Below are 21,516 nucleotides of genomic sequence, written 5' to 3' on the forward strand. Positions count from 1 at the left end.
AACACAGTCATTGCCCCTTCTTTGCTTACCCAACCACCCAGCCTTGTCTGGGAGTTCTTTCTATTAGTCTCACTTTATCCCTTGGGACAATCCCAAGTCTCTCCTTTGTATATGAGTCCAAATCAGTGGCCTTTCTGTTTACCTACTGACAATAAATTTTGCTTTTAGAAATTATCCAAATAACATTCTGCTTATTATCTACTTTTCCTTTTGCATATCTTGGTTATTTCACTGCCTTGCAAACTCAGAGGTCTGAATTTGTGCTTCACGCTTCTTCAAATTTGCCATAATGCTTATCATTGTTCCTAAGGCAATTTCAAGATCTCAAGTGATGTTCAGTTAAGACATTGAATTCCCATGCTTCTCTATAGCAGTATCCACAACAGCCAAGATATGGAAACAACCTAGGTATGTGACTCACAATGAAATACTATTCAGTCATTAAAAAAAAAAATGAAATCCTATCCTTTGCACCAATATGGCTAGTAATGGAGATCATCATGTTAAGTGAAATAATCCAGGCACAGAAAGACAAGTATGGTATGATCTTACTCATACATGAAATTTTAAAAAGCTGACCTCATAGAGGTTGAGAATAGAATGGTGGTTTCCAGAGACTGGGAAGAGTAGAGGGTATGTTAGACAGGAGTAAGAAGTTCTGGTATGTTTTGCACAGTAGGGAGACTATAGCAAGCAATAATGTCCTATGGATTTCAAAAAGCTGGAATGATTTTGAACATTTTCAAATGATAAAGGTTTGAAGAGAGGGATTTGTTCAAACTGATTTAAACATTATATGATGTATACCATACATGTATCAAGACAGTACATGGTACCCCACGGATATGTATAATCTTAATGTTCTTTTGTATTCATTAAAACATAAATGTATTTAAATAAATAAATAACACACACAGACATTGGATTAATTCTCTCTTGTATTCGTGGACATTCATATAGTAATCACAAACAAAACAAAACACAACAAAGTCCCTCTCCATTCTTTTTTCCCTACTCCTACAGTGAGACATGAAAAGAGAAGATGAATACCAGGTGGCTATCCAGCCAGAAGCGATGGCATCTTCCTGCCTGACGGCCCCTTCCACCTGCTGCTCAGAAGATAAATAACCTGGCAGCAGCAGTGGCTGGTGGCTTCTCAACTACTCGCCAGCATCCTCTGAATGTCAAAAATCAAAATGGAGCTTCCGAGGCTCCGTTCACAGTGGACTAAGCCTTCGCCCTATCAAAAGTGGTGCTCCATGGAGAGCTGGAAGCCACTTCCTGGAGCTCTTCCTGGTGGCAGTTGAAGACCTGGCTCAATATCGCTCATTGTGGACTCTGTATACTTCATTAGTGGTACTCTAGCCTTCTCAGAGCCGGTGATGGACTCCCAACGTTGTGCTGCTGATTGTGTCATTGCACTTGGTAAACTCTGCAACCAGCGAGTGCCTAGGAATGATGCTGATGGACAGGTTTCATGGTGAAATCTGTGTCTGCCTCAGTGCTTTGCTTATGGTCATACCCCACTGGGGGTTTCCCTCCTGCCTCTCTTTGCTGTTTGTTGTTGTCATTGTAAGAACATCTTGTGATCTATCAAGGCACTGTCCATGCTTCCCAAAAGTTCCTTTTCACCTCAGCCCACACTAATGTTCCCTTTCTCAGAAAAACTCTAGCACCGATGCAGAGAGCCACAGAGCTCAGCCCTGAGATTCTGTGTTCCAGAAAGGAGCAATGGAAAGAGCCTATAACTTAGGTCCAGCTGGACCACACCCACTACCTTCTGGCACTGCAACCTGAAAGATCCTCACAAAGCAGCCCAGCCGTCCCAGTTCACCCACCTCCACAGCGGGGCCCTGCTCGGTGGGTGAACTGCCATTTCTGTGCCTGGATTTCTACTGTTGGACACTGAGCTTTCTCCAGGTATGGAACACTACCATCTCCATAGGAAAACTGTCTCGAGTCGACATCTTTTGAGGCCATTTATGATCTTTTTTTCCCCCTTGTTTTTTTCATCCTTCATTCATCTGTCAAGTATCACAACTAAAAACATCTCCTCTCCAGCTTTTGGCTGTGTCTATGGACCCCATCCTATGCCCACAGTCACCTCCCAGCTAAAGCCAAGAGATTGACCTCTCCAAAGTGGCTTTATATTTGCTTCTCCCTCTGCCTCCTTATCCCCTCTCCCCAGTGGCCACACTGCCCTCACTCTTGTTGGGGGTGGAACACACTCACCTTTCTCCCTCAGAAGACAGTGCAACTATAAAGAATAATAACAATATAATAATAATAATAATAATAATAATAATAGCAAAAGGCCCCCTTTTTAAAGAAAAGCAATCAGAGTTAGGGAACTCTGTAGAAGAAAAAATGTGTTTTCCCACAAATTCTAACAATCCCCAGGATACCCTAAGTTACCTTCAGATTTCTAGTCTGAGAAGACAGCAGTATATCCAGAATAAATCATAGGTGTTAGAATCAGACAGAAACATGTTATCATCTCAGCTTTGCTGGGTGCTCATGGGCAAGCAAATTAACCTCTCTGAGCCCCAGGCTTCTCATGTACACAATGATGCTGACATACCAGGCAGAAATTGGCATGACGACGAGAAGTGACAAATTCTACCACCAACTAGAGTTCCTGACACACTCTAAGCACAATAAATAAAATAATTGACACTCTTTTCCCAGGAAAAGGAAGATTTGAATGTTCCTGAATAGTGGGACAACTGGCAACATTGTTTTCTGGTTCTTTTCAATGTCCTTCTCTACGATTCTCCTCTCTTCTCCAAATCTATTCAGAAACTAGGAGTGAGTTTCCCTGTAGCTTGTAGGTGGGTGGTAATGGCTAGAAATTAAATTTCCTCTATTGCATAGAAAATATGACCTAATCCTTGTAAGGCTACTGTGAAAAGGCTTGTGTTCATTCCACCATACACTGTGAGTATTTAGAATGCACAGCGCCTCCTGCCAGGGTTTGAGTGAATTTCGGGGAAGTGTGCCAATCTGCACCTCAATAAGGAGTAGACTTGGGTACTTATCCTGCAGGGTTCAAGATTACAGGATGCCCTCAGTCAGGTGCAGATCAGATCCCTGACAAAGGTGATAGCAACAATATCAGCAGCCTTTGCATGTGAGTCCTGTGCAAAGGAATACATTTTCATGTATTTGTCATTTAGTCCCGAAAATACCCCAGTTGGGATAAGAATCAGTATTATCTCTATTTTCCAAAAGAGGATACTGAGGTGCAGAGAAGTTATTTTCTCCAGCTTACCAGCTAGCAAGGTAGAGTTAGGGTTCAATCCCCAGACGGCCCTATTCCAGAGTTCAAGTTTAATGGCTGTTACTGTAAAGTGGAGATTCAGAGGGGTGATTAGGTTGGGTGGAGGCAAGGTGAGAGACAGCATTTGCGAAGAGGGAAGGAGTTGAGTGGGGAAGAGGTCACCTCAAGTAAAGGGGATAAGAGAATAACAGTAAAGCTAAGCTGGGCAAATAAAGCACGGCTTGGCTTGGCTAGAGCCATGGCTAAGCTGAGACTCAAGGGGAGACAGGTCTTAGATGGGGAGCTGGGGACATAGTAGAGATCATCTTGCTCCCATTTGGAAAAGGAAAAACTGAGATCCAGGCGCAAGATGCTCACCCCATGGTGAGCAGGAGGCTGAGTTCGAGCTTCTTTCTAACCTCCCCCAACCCGTGTGACTGACAGCTGGTGCTGCATCTCCTCTTGGGTGGAACTCCACTCGGCTTCCAGCAGGTACTGTCCTCATCATGTTAAAGCCTTGTCTTCTCAAGCCACCAGCCGTACATAGCCACCTAGGATTGAGGCTTCTGTGTAGTGCCCTTGGCACTATTCATTTTCTGCAGGGTACCTTGGGCTTAATTTTCCCATTATATCCCTTGAACACAGCTAGGATAAAAGTATATACAAATGATGCATCAAAAATGACTTGACAGCACAGTTGGATGGTGGTAGCTAGATATGCCAAACTGTCAGCCTCCCTGTAGGGGGTCTGAGCATGCCTTCCCCATCCACTCAATTACTGACACTCTCATTTTTCCCTTCATAGAACTCACAATTTTTCCCAAACAACTGGGTCTCTTGATCTTAGATACTGTATTTCCAGTGAGGGTTTAAAAAGAAATAGGGCAGGGGGTCCTCTTTGGGAAAATGTGGAACCCAGGCAGATGGAGCTAGCCATGGGTAGGCTCCAGACAGAGATGTGGGGGTCCATGTTTCTCCTAGCACAGCCTCCATTCATGGTCTAGACTTTCCAAAGTGTGTGAAAGAAAAGAAAAGCATCAGATTTTTTATACAGGAAACCAAAAAAAAAAAAAAAATCACCTTTCTTCCTGGAGTCTCAGACTGGTGGTTGAGAAGCTGGATGGGGGCATGCTCTTGTTTAATCTGCACAGAGTTCCCACGGCAATGAAGGTCCACAAGTGACAGAAGTCACCTTCTTTAGCTGACACATTTGTGCTCAGTTCACCGTGGCCCCAGACAAGCTCCAACCTGGTGTTATTGAACTTACACTAGTCGTCTGTGTGATCATGGCTGACTGTCCCCCCCAACTTCCTGTAAACCAGAATCCCCCCAAACTGGGATGTGAATGTCAGTTCCATTTTGGTTTTACTTATTGCTTGTCCCACTGGAATGAGCAGGAGGACAGGAACGTTTGCTTTGTTCAGTGGTTCCCCACAGCACTGGAAACCATGCTAAAGAAACATTTGATGAAGAAATAGGTGCATAATTGATCCTAAACATCCCATTCAGCTCTGTGAAAAACTTTCTGCAAAAGCGCCTATTGTAATTTTGGAGGGGGAAAAATTCCCTTTTAATTAAACGGTTCAAGCGGTGGACTTCGGTGCTACCTAAAGAAAGAGCAACTGGGCTGGGGTTGTGGCTCAGCAGTAGAGTGCTAGCCTCGCACATGTGAGACCCTGGATTCTATCCTCAGCACCACATCGAAATAAATAAGTGAAATAAAGGTATAAAAAAGAAAGAAAGAAAGAAAGAGCAACTGGACTCCCTCCTACCTGATGGCCAGAACTGCTGGCTGAGATAAAGAAAATGACCACTTTCATTTGCATCCAGGAAGGCTTTTGTTCTCCTGCTATTGCGCTCATTTCAGTAACTCCAATGCCACTTTCGGAGCTTCCAAAACTTAGTGTTCTTCTTTCTCAAAAGGTCTGTGAAGCTGCTCAGTGGCAGAACCTGGCTCTGGGACTCACCATAAGGCAGCAGAGAATTAAAATTGAAAACATGGGTGGGAATAAGCTGAGTCCCCTCCACCAACTCTTGTCGTGGGGGCCACCCACAGATGGTCCACGTACAGACCACACCTGCCAGGATTGCAAAGTCACCTCACCTGGGCTGGTCCCTCTGCCTTGGGGTTACTTGTGAGGGAAAGGCATTGAAGGGGAATGTACTCCTGTGAATCCCCCTGTGACCCCCTTCTGATAGCCTGGGCTGCGGGAGAAATGCAGGGTCACCAGCAAGTCCTCTGCCTTCAGTGGTCACAATTGACCACTCTGTTCCCAGGGCCTTGCTCATTAGCAGTTATCATAGGGCAGTGAGCAGGCAGGCCCTGGGATCAGTGCTGACGGCTGTTAATTGACACCCTTTCTTGCTGCCCCATTGACCTCGCTTTCTGTACTTTTTAAGTGATCTTACCTAGACAACATGCTGGCTCAGTGACTACCAAACTTTTATGCCCATCTGCTCTGGGTGGGGAGGTTCACGAAACATTCACAACCGTCTCACCCAACTGCAGAGCTTCCTGTTCCGCAGGTCTGAGAACCAGCACTGGGACAGTCACCCAAGTGGTTCTGCTGTAGGGGATCCCAGCAGAAACCCCACACCTAGTCCCAAGACCCAGAGTGTTCATCACCCATCACACATTTCTTGCCTACTGTTGTCCACACCATCCTGTGACACTGTCCCTTACAGCAATGAACCCGTGGCCTAAACCAGACTTGTGTTTTCAAAATGAGAACAGTTTTTAAATTCAGGCTGCTTTCATCAACTCTTAGCTTTCTTCTCTCCCCCACAATACTCTGGTGACCTCAGGATGAGCAAGACACTCAAGATGAGCAAGAGAAATGGGTCTCCGTGCCCCTCTCTGCGAGTGTAGGAGGGAGAGCAGGAGGTACAGGGGGAGGTTTTCTCATCATCTCTCAATGCTGGAGGCATATTGGTTGCCATGGAATTTATGTGCATACAAAGGTCAAGCTTCCATTGGCTATCTGCTTGGGTTTTCCTCCTTCCTACCCTGTTCCCATGGTGAGTCAGTCCCGACAAGTAAATTAGCTCAAGGGTGTGTGTGTCTGTGTGTGTGTGTGTGTGTGTGTACCCGTGTTACCTAGGGTTCTGGGAGGTCTCCAAAATGCCATCACTCCCCCGCCCGAGACTTCTTCTCACTGAGAGTAATTATCTTTACCAGGTAGAGATAATTATTATCTGTGCTGATGCAGAGTATGAACAGGATAAAAAGGGCGCTTTCTGAAACCTGAAATTTTAATTTCCCATTTTTCTCTATTCTCCAAGGACCCTCCTTACCCCTCTTCTTCTAAACCTAGGAAACTACCATCTCCATGGAGGTGGATGGGGAAATGACTGTTGCAGACAGTTGCTCTTAGTTCACTTGTAGGTAAGGGTGCCTTGGGTTGAGACTTCGTGGTAGGGAAGGATTGGTCTGAGTATCCGTGAGCCATGGGTGTTGCCTGGGTGATATTAAGGAAAAATACCTTCTTAGGCCTCAATTCCCTCATCTGTAATGAGATGGATAAGCCAGAGCATCCTCAGATCCTACTCAGAGCTAAAAGTCTCTGCAACTAGGCGTCCATGTTTTCCAAATGCTCCCTCCCTCTCAGATTCACCCTTGAGTCCTCCCTGTCTACATCCTCATAGATCCACTCCATCAGCAAGTCCTGTCAATTACAGTTCCCAAGTAGACCATAAATCCATGTCCATGACCATCATCGTCATTTCCGTCACTGTAATTTCTCCTGGATGGCTGTGAGAGCCTCTTGTTCAGCCCCTCTGTTTCTCCTCTGGACTCTTCTCTGCTTTAACTCATTTTCTTTATAGCTTCCCAGAGTGGTAGTTTAGCATGCAAATCAACCTTTCTCTTGTTTTAAAACACCCCAATGGCTTTCCATTTCATTTAGACTAAAACCCCACATTTATACCATGGCCCTACATGATCTTGCCTTGGTCTACTTCTCCAATATGATCTCAAACCCCTGCTGTCTTCACTCACTACAAACCAGATACGCAAGTTGGTCCTCCAGTCCTTGAGAGCACTAAACTCTTAAGGGTCTCTGCACGTGGCTATTTTATCTCTCAGCTCTATATAAACCTAGCTCCCTTTTACCCATCAGGGCCTCAGAGAAATCTTCCTGGAACACTCTAAGTAAGTCTCCTTTAATTACACTTCCTTTATCATCCAAGGCCGGTTCACTTTATTTGTAGCACATCACAATTCATATGTTCACAATTACTAGTTTAATGCCTTTTACCACTGTACCAGCAAAGGCAAAGGCAAAAACTCCTACCCTGCATCCAGCTCCATCATCAATTGAAATTCATATTCTCAGCACCTAAAACCATGCTCTGCATGCCGTAGGCAGTTATCAATATCTGTCTAATAAGTGAATGGTGTGGGCCCCTATATAAGGAGGAAAGGGACTTAAAGGAGATTTGAGGGATCCAAAGATAAATTTTGATTATGTTGATTTTCATTTCACCTTTAGTAAATTCCTTTCTCAAAATCTACCTGTGTGGAAAAAAAGAATCCACAATATCTATTAAAAATAGGTCTTTGGGCACAGGAAGCAGGCCTTACAGAGTCCGTTCATGGATGGCTTTCTAGTCTTGCCATCAACCTCATGACACAACCATTGTAATCTCTGATCACAGCTAAGTTGAATTTTTTAAAAAATATTTTCTTAGTTGTCAATTGACTTTTTAAAAAAATTTATTTATATGCGGTGCTGAGAATCTAACCCAGTGCCTCATACAAGCTAGGCAAGTCTCTACCACTGAGCCATAATCCCAACCCCGCTAAGTTGAATTTTAACTTGCAATGTTAAAATAAGTTAGAAAAAGACAATTTTTCTATCTAAACCTTTCAAAGGGAAGAGGGAGGTGTTTTAAAGCATTTCAGGAGCACTTGCTGGCTAGGGGTATAAGACAATTTTTTTTAATATTTATTTTTTGTTTTTAGTTTTCAGCGGACACGACATCTTTATTTGTATGTGGTACTGAGGATCGAACCCAAGACAAATTTTAAATATACAATTGTGGGTATATAAACTGTATATGTGCCAGTAATAAAGTGAACAATCATTATAGATTATTTTTATGTGTTTGTGGTGCTCATGCAGAAAACATTAAATTCAGGGATGTGGCTAGGGCTGCTGGTTGATTCCAACCATCCATCACACCTCTTCTACTCCAGAGGCTGGAAAGCCTCAATCCCTGCCTTCCGGGTCTCCCTCCAAATAGTCTGCTGTTTGTGATGTTCTGGATAGCAGCAGACATCTACTAGTGGTGGGAAGTAGTGTGCTAAGCTTTCATTTTCCTGATGCAGAGAGACAGACAACAGCTGGGAACACTTCTACCCCCTCTCACAGGAAACAATGTCTGGGAGCTTTCATTTTGTGATCAAGAAGAAAGACCAAGAAAATTACAGAATAGTCGACCTTGAACCCTATCCCACTGCCTGCTCCCATGTTTGTTTCATTCTTTCTTTTTTGATACCAGGGATTGAACCCAGGGCACTTAACATCCCCACCCTTTATTTATTTACTTATTTATTTTTAAATTTGGAGACAGGGTCTCAATAAGTTGCTGAGGCTGGCCTCAATCTTGCGATCTTCCTACCTCAGCCTCCTGAATCCCTGGCTTTAAAGACGTGCACCACTGTGCCTGGCCCATTTTTCTTATGATATGGAAAAGATAACTCCCAGTTTGTCCATATTACTGTGATCAGGTTTGTTACTTGTAGACAACTACATTCAGCCACATTTTTTTTTTGTTACTAGACATTAATAGTAACTTTAAAAAGAGTAGAAGGAGACAAAGGAATTTGTGTTATAAGTGCAGATACATGAAATTCTGATAAAATTTGGTTTTACAAATCCTAAATTATTGAGGATTTGTGATACATTCTCTAAGTAAGCAGTGAGAGCAGTGAACTGAGGCTAATTTGGAGGAATGTTTGACATATGCAAGCACCTTACAAAATACCTTCTCCTATAGCAGCAAGAGGGTCTATATAGCATTGTGCATATTAGAAGAACACTGAGAAATAGGTAGACAACAAAAGAATGTCTGCTGGTGTTGATCATTTTCTGCTTGACCCTGATGACTGTCCTGCATCTTGTCTTTTTGTCTGGCCCAAGGTAAGATGAAATATTACCTTCTCTTTTTAATGAATATTTCCATGAAACATTGTGATTCACAGTCTGACTCTTACAGGCTGTTAAGCACTGGGATTGGCAAGGTGGGCTTAGTAGGGAAAAGTCTATCCAGAGTGGATAAAACTAATTACTATGGTGCATCACTGTCAGTCATATCTATCAGACCCTTTCATCCCAAATCCCAAATTCTTCCTCCAAGTTCCTTTGGGGAGGAGCCCCAAGAATCCAGATATTCTTGGTGCCTGGATGAACCATTGGCTATTTTTTCTTTGTCCTTGGACTTCTTCAGAAGAGCACAGTAGGCTTTCCAATCAGTGGCACTCTTCCTTCTAGTGAAGCTGAATCAAAGTACAATATACAAAATAAATTTTAAAAAATAGCGTGCATTTTACAGGCTTCCTATGTGAAGGTGAGGCATTGGTACAGGTTCTATGTATGTCCATGTCTTTTAAACCTCCCAGCAATACCCCAGGTAGAAACCATTCCTTGCATTTTACCAATGGGAAAGGAGAAGCATAGAATGGGGGTGTTTTGGTAGAGCTGGGGAGGAGGGCGGCTGGATATTTGACTGGTCAGTCTTGTCTCCACCCCAGTATGGCTTCGTGAGATACCCCAGCACAACCCTCAAAAGTCCAGGGAGCACAGTTTGAAAATTCTCTTGCAATCAGGGGTCATGAAGTCAAATACTCCGTGGGGCCAGCTGAGCAACACGGGAAGGAAGAGAGGCTGGGTGGGGTTGGGGGAACGGGTGACCACATGGATCTGCTCCAGAGGGTGCGACCCTGAGTTCTGGATATCCATTGCCAAACTCTGCACAGATTAAACAAAACATGTGTGCCAGAAGATTCAGTTTGTCAATCATGGGCCTGAGGCCCCTGGAGTAATCACGGGGAGTTTGAAAACCCAGCGTGAGATAGAACCTCAAGGATGCTGCTAAGAGGTAGATGTCCACTAAGAAAGAATTGACAGAGAAGGACAAGCTCTGGACACAGACGTGTTTTGGTGGGCCGACATTACACTGAGTAGATGATAGGAATAATTTCTTCCCACTGTTTATCCACTGGCCCGATTTATTTTTAAGTGAGCCCTTCCCCTGCTTGGTTCTTGCTACTCTTTGCCATGTGTTTTCCAGTATTGGCCACGCATCCAGTCTCACACCTCCTCCCCCACGTCCCCCACCCCCCAACTGTCTTCTTATTTAAAGAAAAACAAGATTATAATGGTGAACGATGAGACTTTCCAAATTATGAAGCAGGAAGAATAAGTTCTGGGAAAAGCTTCTCAGGAAGATTTTACTCCATTGCCACTTGGAAACGTCAGTCTTGCAAGATGGCAATGCGGGTAGAGATGCCCCCCAGGCGTTCCATGAAGCCTGGTATTAATGCACTTGTGACCTGGATTTATCTCTAGAGGCCAAATCCTAAGCCATGTCTCCGCACCTGCTTTTGAAATTTGGTGTTTTGCAAGGGAATGTCTACTGGAGAAACATCACAGACACTAAGCAACTGGAAAAGCAAATCCAGTCAGTACTATTATTCAGTAAATTAGAGGGGATGTAGGGCTTGAACATTTCGAAATGTAAGGAAAATTCATCATGCATAGATAGGAAGCCAGTAAAAGGTGGAAATTGGTCTAGATTGGTAGTTTTCAAATGCTTCCCCCCCCTCTTTTTTTCTTTTTTTTCCTGCAAAATAAATCATATCTACAAATGCAATATAGACAGCAGACAAAAATGGAACCACTCTGGTTCTACATAAAGGGTTCAAATCCTACTGACTTGATGACCCTGGTACTTTCAATGTGGTATTTGAGGCATCTCTGAGAAAGCCCATGTTTGAACCACTAGGAACAAATAAATATCATCCCTGGAATTGGAGTTTTTCTGAGGTCTTTCTCAGAAGAAGAAAACCATTTTAAGATACAGGTACACTAGGGTAAGGTGACTTGCCCAGGGCCACACAGAAAGTCTGTGGACTATAGCCAGTGCTACGACCTACTTATAACCCACGACCCTGCCCCCATGCAGGAGTAAGGACAGTGGTGTGAGTCTCCACTCACCCTTCCACTGGCTATGTAACCTTGGGAAAGACATTCAACATGAGGGTAGTTATACTGTGAGCCCCATTTCTGCCTGAGTGAGGTTCCATTGAGATGATGCATGTACAAGACTCAAACCTTGCTTGTTGTATAGTAAGTATTCAATAAATGTTAGTTATATAGCACTGTTCCCTCCCCCCGCCAACTCCATTATTTCTATGTGCCTTTCAGAGAGAAACATCAATCATGATTATGCCATCAATCTTTTTTTTTTTTTTTTTAGTACTGGGGATTGGGATTCAGGGGTGCTTGCCCCCTGAGCCACATCCCCAGCCCTATTTTGTATTTTATTTAGAGACAGCATCTCACTGAACTGCTTAGTACCTCACTTTTGCTGAGGCTGATTTTGAACTCATGATTCTCCTGTCTCAGCCTCCTGAGCTGCTGGGATTACAGACGGGTGCCACCTCCCCACCCCATGCCTATCAGTCTTGACACAGAGCACATTAACCAGACAGTACAAAATGCTGGCCCAACCATCGATGCATCCAGATAATCCATAGCATGCAAAGGACAATGGACCATAAAGAGGAGTAGAAAAACTGAAAACAATGAAATGTGGAAATATTTCCCATCTCTTAAATTTCCAGTATTTTTTTTTCCAAGAAAAACACAGCATTGTGTAGAATGAAGGAGAAAAGGGAACTGACCTGGGAGAAATGTCACATCCTTGCTGCATGAAAGCTCCCAGCGAGAACCACAAGCTGTTGAATATCCCAAACTCATTCGCCTGGTCACCGGTCGTCTGGTCTCGTCCCTCCTCAAACTCTTCACTGTGCCATTCATAGGGGCTGAAGCGACTGACCAGGAAGAGGACCACGCTCACTCCGATGTATGCAAAGACGATGCACATCCAAATCTCGTACGCCAAGGGGTCCAGGAAGGAGAAGACTCCTGGCTTGGACTTCTGTGGCTTTTTAATCATGATGGAGATGCCCAGACTCATAAATGGTTTGGAGAAGTCTATAACCTCTTCCCGAACCAAGGTGATCGTTAAGGGGGCCACAGCCACATCAGCTCTCTGCAAAAAAATAAATAAAATTCAGTTGAGCTCAGCAGCTTTCTTTGTCCTCATTTCTCTCTTCACTGTGAATATTCTTTTGTCTCTGAAAAGATGTGAAAATGGGAAAGAATTTAGAAGTCAACCACTCTGGCTCTATTCCTGACAAATGGATGATCAGCTCAATATTTTACTGGAGGGATTATCCTAGTATCTGACAGCTCCGCTTACCAGAGATGGCTTCTTCATCCTGTAAGAAGGAGGCTGTGGGTCTGTCTGTGATTTTGCCTGTCTAGCAGCCATGTCTCCTTCCTGTGGCTGGAAAACCACTCTTGCCCTTCCTCCTATCAGCTGCCCAGGTTGGATTGGGGCTGGCTACGCTTGTTACATGGGGAAGCACATAACCCAGGCCTGGTCAATCAGTATACTCTACCCCCTACGGGAAGTCTCACTGAAGGATGGCATTAGAGCCAAGGGAGTCTACTGAGCATTACCCCTGGCAGCCAGAACTGAGAGATGCTGAGGATAATCCCTGGTTCTGTAACTTGGGCCACTCTAAATTCAGGCCTTACCTTGGCCTCCTTAGGAACATGTGTCAATACATTCAGAGATCTGTCGCCAAGAAAATGAACCAGTCTTTCTGTTTGCCTAAGCCACTTTGAATTGAATTTCTTTTACCTGCATCCAAGATTATCCTGGCTAATGAGGTGGTAAAGGCAAATTTAACTCAATAAACATTTATTGAGCATTTATGTATAAGCTCTAGGCTGAAAGCTGAAGGTAAGCAATGGTCTCCACACGCAATTGCAATTACAAATTGGTAGGGAAAACACATGAATATGTGGGCGCGCGAGCACACACACACACACACACACACACACACATACACACAAATATACAGATACACAACCTTTCCAGTCTGTAAGGTTAATGGAATGCATGTTGTCTAAGAGATATAAAATGCTACAGGAGACCTGGAAGGGATTCATTCTGGCTGGAGAGATCAGAAACTGAATCATGGAACAGGTGACATGGACATTGGGCATTAAAGGAGGGTAGAGTTATGACAGGTTGCTCTGGTACAGAACAGCATGCCAGGAATCAGGGACCATGAGAGTAGGAGCCTGGCGGTGAGAAAGTGCAGTACATTTTCAACTTTTTTTTTCCCCCAGAAAAACTGCTAAGAAATATGCAATTAATTTAATTTTTAATTTTCAAATCCAGCATGTGGATGAACATGAAAAGATTACAATGAATGTTCATCCTTGGGTATCCAGCATGTGGAATCTCCAGGCCTTTGCTCTTCCTTCATTCTTACCTCTAATCACAGACACACTGGCATCTACTCAATAAAAATCCAGCGCTCTGTTGGCCCGAGATCAAGAGATCCTGGAAACTCAAAAGGGCTTCTATGGACAGTTGCCACAACATTCATTTCTGAAATGAGAGACGTGCTTAGACAAGTCTGTTGGGGAGAATGGCTTTGTCTTACACTGCTGTATAGCAGCCCAGATGTGAAGCTTGGAACAGACACTGTGCAGATGAGGGTCCTGCCAAACCACCAGTCGGCTGCTACTTAGAGATTCCTTCTAGTAACTCTCATTTGCTGGGACTACTGAGAAGGTGCTTTAAGTGGAATAAAAAGCCTAGCTTCAGAATGACTTAAGTTCTCACTTATAGAAAAACTCCATAAAATGCTGCAGGAGTCAGGTGTGAGTTTCATAGTAATGCTGTTCTCCCCTCACCCCACCAACACCTGCTGCATAAATCTTGACTTTTTTTTTTTTTTTTACAAATACTTACAAATCAGTATAAGGGAAAAGATATCTACTCTTTTATCTGTAACTTAGCATAGAAAAGGAATGAGAGAGAAGTGTAATGTAAATGACTTGTAGGGATTGACTGGAAATAACCCACAGGGTGAATGCAGACCAGCTCAGAACATGGTACAGGGTATTAAATGGATTTGTCTGATGCTCCCTGACATGAGTGAACAGAAAGGATCATAGGCTGGAAAATTAAAGAATCACATTATCTTAATGCTTCTTTCATTTAGTGGTTAAAAAATGCATTCCATGAAATATTTCTGGAAAGAAGTTAATAAGTATACATGAAAATTAACATGCTTGGGAAATACAGATTTAAACAGGTTATTTTAGGGCAGATTCCTTCAACCCTTTAAAAGACCACTACGCACTGACAATTTCCAAGAAGAGTATGTTGGAAGTAATATTTCTAAAATTGTTTGTCCTTGGATCATTCATTTCTCTAAGCATTTATAAAAAGGCACCATAATTCTTGTTTTAAATACTTACTTCACATTTTTTGGGGGGTGAAGGTCAAGTTAATTCAAGTACTTGAGAGTGCCAAGAAGTGTGACCATTTTATAGGTGCTAGAAATTATTTTTGTAAACTGACATCTGGGGACAATGGCTCTCAAATTTGAGGGTGCATCAGAATCACAATGGAGGGCTTTCAAAATCATAGATGGCAGGGTTTCTAGATTCAATGAATCTGGACGGAGATGTGAGAATTTGCAATTTCAACAAGTTCCCAGCAATGTTGAAGCAGTGACTACACTTTGAGAACCCACTGACCTAGGAGATCCCAAAATGAAATATGCCATGCTTGTTTCAAAGCAATTTTGGGAATGTGGTATATATCTTTGATATGGAAAAAAAAAAAAAAAAACAGGGCACAGTGGAGCATGCCTGTAATCCCTGCAGCTCGGGAGGCTGAGGAAAGAGGATCGCAAGTTCAAAGCCAGGCTCAGCGACAGTGAGGGGCTAAGCAACTCAGTGAGACCCTGTCTCTAAATAAAATACAAAACAGGACTGGGGATGTGGCTCAGTGGTTGAATGCCCCTGAGTTCAATAACCCCCCCGAAAAAAATTTCCCAAAATATACATAAAACTATTGGGGGTATAGATCTGCTCTGAGCCAGGCATGGTGCAGGTGAATATCCCCAGAATGGCTCTGTGATAAAGAATTCACTATCTCTGTTTCAGGAAGGTGACCTTGGAGGAGTTCCCTATCTTGCAGGCCTCATGCAGCTGGTAAGTTGGCCGAGTTGAAACTCAAGTCCAGGTGTCTGCCTGCAAAGCCTACTCTCCTTCTGCTTCACCAAGACAAAGGATGGACAGGCATGCATCAGGAAATAAGGCACAGCAACATTCCCCAACAAGAAGCAGAAACCAGCTACAAGTGGCATCATTTCCTCATTGAGAACACCACTGGCTTGGCTAATACTGGCTTTAAGGTCCAGTGTTTGGATGTTAAGATTTCTATAGAGTCTGTCTTAATGTGTAGCACAAACAGCAGAATTGTATGTCCCAACTCTGCTGTTATTGGCTCTGTGTCCTTTGCCAAATCATCTAACTTCTCTGGGCCTCAGGTTCCTCATCTATAAAACAGAAAAATAACCTTACCTGTTTCACAGGGTTGATAGGAGGATAGCCTAGCATGGGACACATGAGCAGTGTGATTTGATGAAATATTAATGTTACGATTATAGCTAAAAACAAGAGAGAGCAGCTATACCCAAGGCAAAGAAAGAATAAATTCAGAGTCATCTAGATGAATTTTTCCAGGCTTTTCTGATGGTTTGTGGTTGAGAAATATTTTTCTGAACCCCTTTGTTCTTTCTCAGGGGAATTGAAAAAGAAAGATGAACTTAAAGGAAGAGTTAGCCAGTTGGGCCCAATGTGGAAACCAGTTTTACTGGGAAGAGGGACAGACCCTGGCAAGGGGAGACCAAGGGAAGGACTAACCACGGAGGCATGCAGAGATGACTTCTGCTTGTCTGAGCCCTGATGAGCCAATGACTCAAATCTGGCAGCTGGCTCTGGGGGCTTGTCCTCAAGTTGATCACACGGTTATTCTGTCCAGATCACAGGCTTTTTACTAAGGGGCTGAATTACATGAGGTGAAGGTGAGGATGAGTGCTGGGGAAGGTGAAAAGTTCACAGCTGTTGCCATGGAGATGACCTTAAGAGCTTGGTGGAAGTTCCCATGGAAACCAGCCTCCAGAAGCTCTATCCAGACCTCTGTCTTTCCTCAGTGGAGCTTCCAAAGTGAAAGGCAGCAGAGGAAAGAAGAAAGAGGAAAGCACAGCCTATTCCTCAGCCTATGAGCGACCTTCACAGGTTGTCTCAGAAGCCCTCTCCCTGAGGAATATTTTATTATTTTATTTTTTTATTTTTAACTCCATCTTCTTCTTTTTTTGAATTCCCTTTGCGTATCCCTGGGTTCTCGCAACTCACCTTGCCCTGCTATGAGATGATGAGATTTACAATTCCTTTAAGTGATTTTTTTGCCTCCTGACCAGCACTGAGCATCATCATGGGGCTCAGCCTCAGTGCTTCCACTCCAAATCCCCTGCTGGAGTTTCCGGCTTCTGTGAGTGGGGCCACACTGGCCCCTTTCCTGCACAGAGCCGCCATGTTCTTCCACTGCCCTTCACTGTTCCCTTACTCAGGCACCTCCATGCTCACCCAGGGTCCGCTGAACCAGTCCACACTCTTCCCTGCACCCTGGCTCACTCAGAGCCCTCGACACGACAGGGCTTCCTCTCTCCCACCACTATCCTGTTGTGTATACTTTAGAAATTTCTGGAATGCTTTCCTCCCTTTCGGTTTGATTATGGCCACATTCCAAGTTCTGCACCCTTTCTGAGGGCTAGGAAAACCCACATGAGCTCTGATGTGAATCATACAATTCACACTCCTTGATTCTACACTCTCGTTTACTATTCTCTAATTGTCTTTTCCTGCTTTAAAATGTGTAGATTGGTGGGGAATCTCTCTTGCCTCTCAATGACTCCTTAAATACTAACAAGTGCGGGATGTTCAGTGGCTTCTCGAAATGGCTTTAGTTTATTGAAGATTTTATAGCCATCATGCATGCAGTTATTCCGAGTGTGGTGAGTGATATAGAGATGGGGTAGCTCTACCACTATCCCACAGATCGTTATATACCAGGCAGGGAAAGGACATTCTCATAAGTTCTACAGGGAAAAGCCAAGAACAGTTCAAAGGGAAGTCTGCACCCATTGAGGGAGGAAGGAAAAGACAGCTTGCCAAAAGTAACATGTGAGGCAGGTTTTAGAGGAGGATCTTAGAGGTGGAGAATGGCAGGGAGCACTGTAGGGAACAGGGAGAATGGGGGGACAGGTTGGCTGAACTGGAAGTTGCACCAGAGGGTCTACAGAAGCAAGTGACTAGAAAATTAGTTTGGATCCAGGTGCATCGAATCCCAGAGTAGAAATTTATAGTTTGAGTAGGGCAGTGATAACTCAACAATCTGCCTTGAGAAAATTGACCTTGGAGCTGAAGTCACAAGATGCTGAGACCTGCAACCTGAGCAAAGCATGTCTTAAGACAATGGGTTTGGACTGATGTTATCTCTTCAGCTGCAACGATATTCAATTATGGGGTCTAACAGGCACTTGTGTGCAAGACCATCCAGCCACCAAATGATTACCTTCAAACCCTCTGTCTCTGCCCTCCAGCTCCACCCTGGGAGGAACGTACCCCATAGACCAGCTCTCCCACCATGCCGTTCCAGGCCTTGGTGTCCGGATCCCGTGCTCCATATTTCCCATCGCTGACGATCTCCAGACGGTAGGAGTAGCCCACATGCTTGGCAATCTCCGCTGCCAGCTCTACACAGTAGCCCTCGTAGCGGTCATTGCCTTCAAACTGGTTGGCGTTCTTCTTGAGCATCACATAAGGATCTTCCTGGTAAAGAAACAAGGAGACAGAGGATGTGGGTTATGGGTTCACCCTTGCACCCTCTTCAGCAGGGCAGGGGAGGACACCTCAGATGTTGGCTAACACAGGGCAGTCTCTCCAGCCCCTAGATCTATTTCCTGAATTTCTGCATCCATTTATGAACATCTTGGGATATGGAATCAAAAGCTTTTAAAACATAAGAATGTTTCTCCACTGAAATATGATGAATGGCTTTTAAAATTATGTTCTGGGAGCTCTTGTTTGTATTTATTTATTTAGTTTAGATAATTCTGGGAAAAGAGGAAGTAGATCAAGAATAGGCTTCAGATTTCTCATTATCAACCACTGAAAAGCACAGCAGTTTCTTTTCTCTGTCCTTTCTGTGCTAGACTTAGGGGGGCAAAGGCTTCTACTGAGGCAGGGTGGAGTATGAAAACCATCACCACTTTGTGTCACCCTTAAGTGTCATATATGAGGAGAGTGGCTCCAGAGCATGCATTGGCTTATCCAAGGACATAATGATAGTGAGTCTAAGAGATGCAGAGTGAAAATTCAGGGCCTCTTATTTACAGAGTATCCCCTTTTCCAATATCTATGTTTACCTATGGTACAGTTTTTGGCAAAAGGAATGACCAGCTCTCACTCTTGGTGGAAAACCTTTCTGCTAGTCTGGCTTGAATCCCAAGCAACCTCAAAAGAGGACTCACTAGGATCGTAGTGACGATGTACGTTCTGTTCTGAACACTGGAGTTATCTCCCCCAGCTTGAGCATCGGTGGCTGCAGGGACAAACTTATCATCTTCATTCCAGTAACCAATCTGTTAGTAAGAAAAAGGTGGAGATAAAAAGATGGGCCAGGTAGGAGAGCAAGGAGTTCAGCATCACACCTTCATGAGGTACACCAACATCTCAGGAGACAGCAACAGCAAGGACCAAGCTTCCCAGGTCCTTCCATCCCTAACACCCCGGTGAAACTCGCCATAATGGTGGGGTATATCTGGAAACTAGCCCCCTGGAGATGTGAGGGGTTAACTGTTTAACCCAGATTAATTGTTGTACAACACAAGCCAGGGTTATGGGGATTCAGTTCCCTGCAGCTGTTACAAGGCCAAACCTTTCCACCTAAGTCTATGGGTGGTTTCTTTCTGTGGGCTCATTTTGAACTAGAGTTGAAATCAGATGATTTAACTATTATATTCCTTTTGCCTTTTTTTTTTAGATTACCTACATTTTTCCATCTAGATTTAACTTCCTAGGACAGTTATTTTATCCTTTATTTATTTCTCTTTTTCCCAAGTATAAACTATTATAATAGTGAGGATATAGTTGCACTTAAGGTTAAATATCATTAATTTCCCAAATATCAACAGGTTATTATTTCCAACTCATTTTCTAAGACCTTTCAGCAAATATTTATTGAATCCCTACTGTGTACAAACAAGGCTTTGAGCAAAAACATTGGTGCTGGTATGTGGTAGGGTTGAGAGAGACACTAAGAAGTCCAAGAGAGCAGAGCGTCTGCTCTGAGAACACCTCTGGTCTACTAGGGAAGACATGAAACACATGTAGAGCCTAAGAAATGCCAAGTAAGTGGGCCTAAGGTGTTCAGAGAAGCAAAAGCCGAGAGTAGGATCCAATATGGAGAGAAAGACAGCAGGAGGAGGCGGGGCTTAGGGTCCTAAGAGAGGGGACTGCCTGGGCTCAAATCTTGCAGATTAGGAGGAATAGCAACCAAGGTGTGAAGGCAAGTTCAGCGCATCCTTGGCCAGGAGGGCAGTGGGTGCTTGGGTCTAAGTAGCAGAGGGCTTTGAAAGCCAGACTTGGGAGTGTGGAATATATACTGAAAGCAGTAGGGAGCCATGGAAGGTTTGGGAACCGCAGAATGATCTACCCCTCTCTCTCTCTGCCACACACACACACCCCAAACCTATCTATACCTATCTCTCCTCTTTCCCTTCCCTTCTTTCCCATTTTCCCTCCTATTCTCCTTCTCCCTTCAGACAGTTGTGTTTTGTTTTGTGATCGTCCTGTCAGGTATAGCTATAAAGGGAAAAAATGAAGGAGAGCTGGAGGTGCGTACGCAGGAGGTGAGCAGGTCTCCCAACAGCCAGAACTCAGCTCAGCCTCACGAAAACCCAGGCACATGCCAACTGGTCAGCGCAAACATCCCCGTCACCTGGATGTCTCTCTCAATTCCTTCACCTGGAAAACTTCAGCCCTCCCTGCGGTCTCGCAGTCATTAACCACAACAGCGATCATTGCCAGCATGGATAATGTTCTTGCTAAGTCACAGGCTGAGTGTCTCACAGTTTCCGTGTCCTTTCATCTGGCTTGGGGAGGGTGCTAACTTGTCTGTGGTAGTGCAGCTGGAAGGCGGCTGAGCTTGGCCTGGAACCCTGGCCATCTGTCTCCTGCGGCTGCTTTGCACTGTTAACGCTGTTCTTATGAAGGGGGCCTCAGCCCTGGGCTGGGAATCTTTGTTAGCACTTACGCTTTTGTGTTTCAGACACGCTTCTAAGTACTTCATGTGTTTCAACTCCTTTCATCCCCATAAAACCCTGTGAAGTTGGCTAATTATCCTTCCCATTTTAAGTGTGAAGAAATTGTGATGTGGAGAAGTCAAATAATTCCTCAAGGTCACGGGGAGCCAGGATCTGAACCAGGAAGGCTGACTCCAGGGCTGTGCCAGCCAACCCTTGGGGTTCATGAGCCTTCCCATTATAGCCCTGGGGCCCCCACTTCCACCTCTGTCCCATCTCTCCACGGTGCTTCAGACTCCTCATGGACAAGACGGTAGCGTCTCATCCATGTGCCTCCCCTTACACCAGCACATCCTTTCACAGAGAAAGCAGTTCAGGGACTGTGAGAGGCGAGAATGGAGCAGACAGCTGTGACCCAGCATGGCGCCCAGCACCCTGATGATGCAGAGACGGTTCCGAGGCCTGGCAGGGCTGTGCCTCTCAGGGTACTGTGTGGAGATTCACCCTCAGGGCACGCATGTGCCTGGTGTAGCCTGTGTGGGAATGCTTTTGTTTCTGTCTTTCCCCTCTCCCTCCTTTTCTCTCCTCCTCCCTTCGTTCTTTCACTGTAAGTCCATGAGTCTAATTATTCCTACTGACTGTACAACTATCAGAAGGGAAAGTTACATCCTTTGACTTGATCCTAATTCCTCTAAAAGCCATAGCATATTAAAAGGTATTATTTAAGCTAGCAGTAGTGTGCATGCCTGTAATCCCAGCTTCAACTAGCGGGAGGCAAGGCAGAAGG

At 44.3% G+C, this 21,516-nt stretch overlaps 1 protein-coding gene across 4 annotated transcripts in view; it reads right to left on the minus strand.

The window, feature by feature from the left end:
• The window catches only part of Gria1 (glutamate ionotropic receptor AMPA type subunit 1), a 299,442-nt gene that overhangs the window by 75,491 nt on the left and 202,435 nt on the right, over positions 1–21,516 (minus strand). For all 4 annotated transcript variants that reach the window (XM_076855743.1, XM_076855742.1, XM_076855741.1 and 1 more), the window contains 3 exons: positions 18,957–19,067; positions 18,049–18,255; positions 12,168–12,538 (listed from right to left, as the gene is read on the minus strand). In XM_076855743.1, coding sequence (XP_076711858.1) covers positions 12,168–12,538; positions 18,049–18,255; positions 18,957–19,067 — 689 coding nt within the window. The remainder of the gene's footprint in view (positions 1–12,167; positions 12,539–18,048; positions 18,256–18,956; positions 19,068–21,516) is intronic.

This window comes from Callospermophilus lateralis, chromosome 5 (genome assembly GCF_048772815.1).
Source record: "Callospermophilus lateralis isolate mCalLat2 chromosome 5, mCalLat2.hap1, whole genome shotgun sequence".
NCBI classification, from domain to species: Eukaryota; Metazoa; Chordata; class Mammalia; order Rodentia; family Sciuridae; genus Callospermophilus; species Callospermophilus lateralis.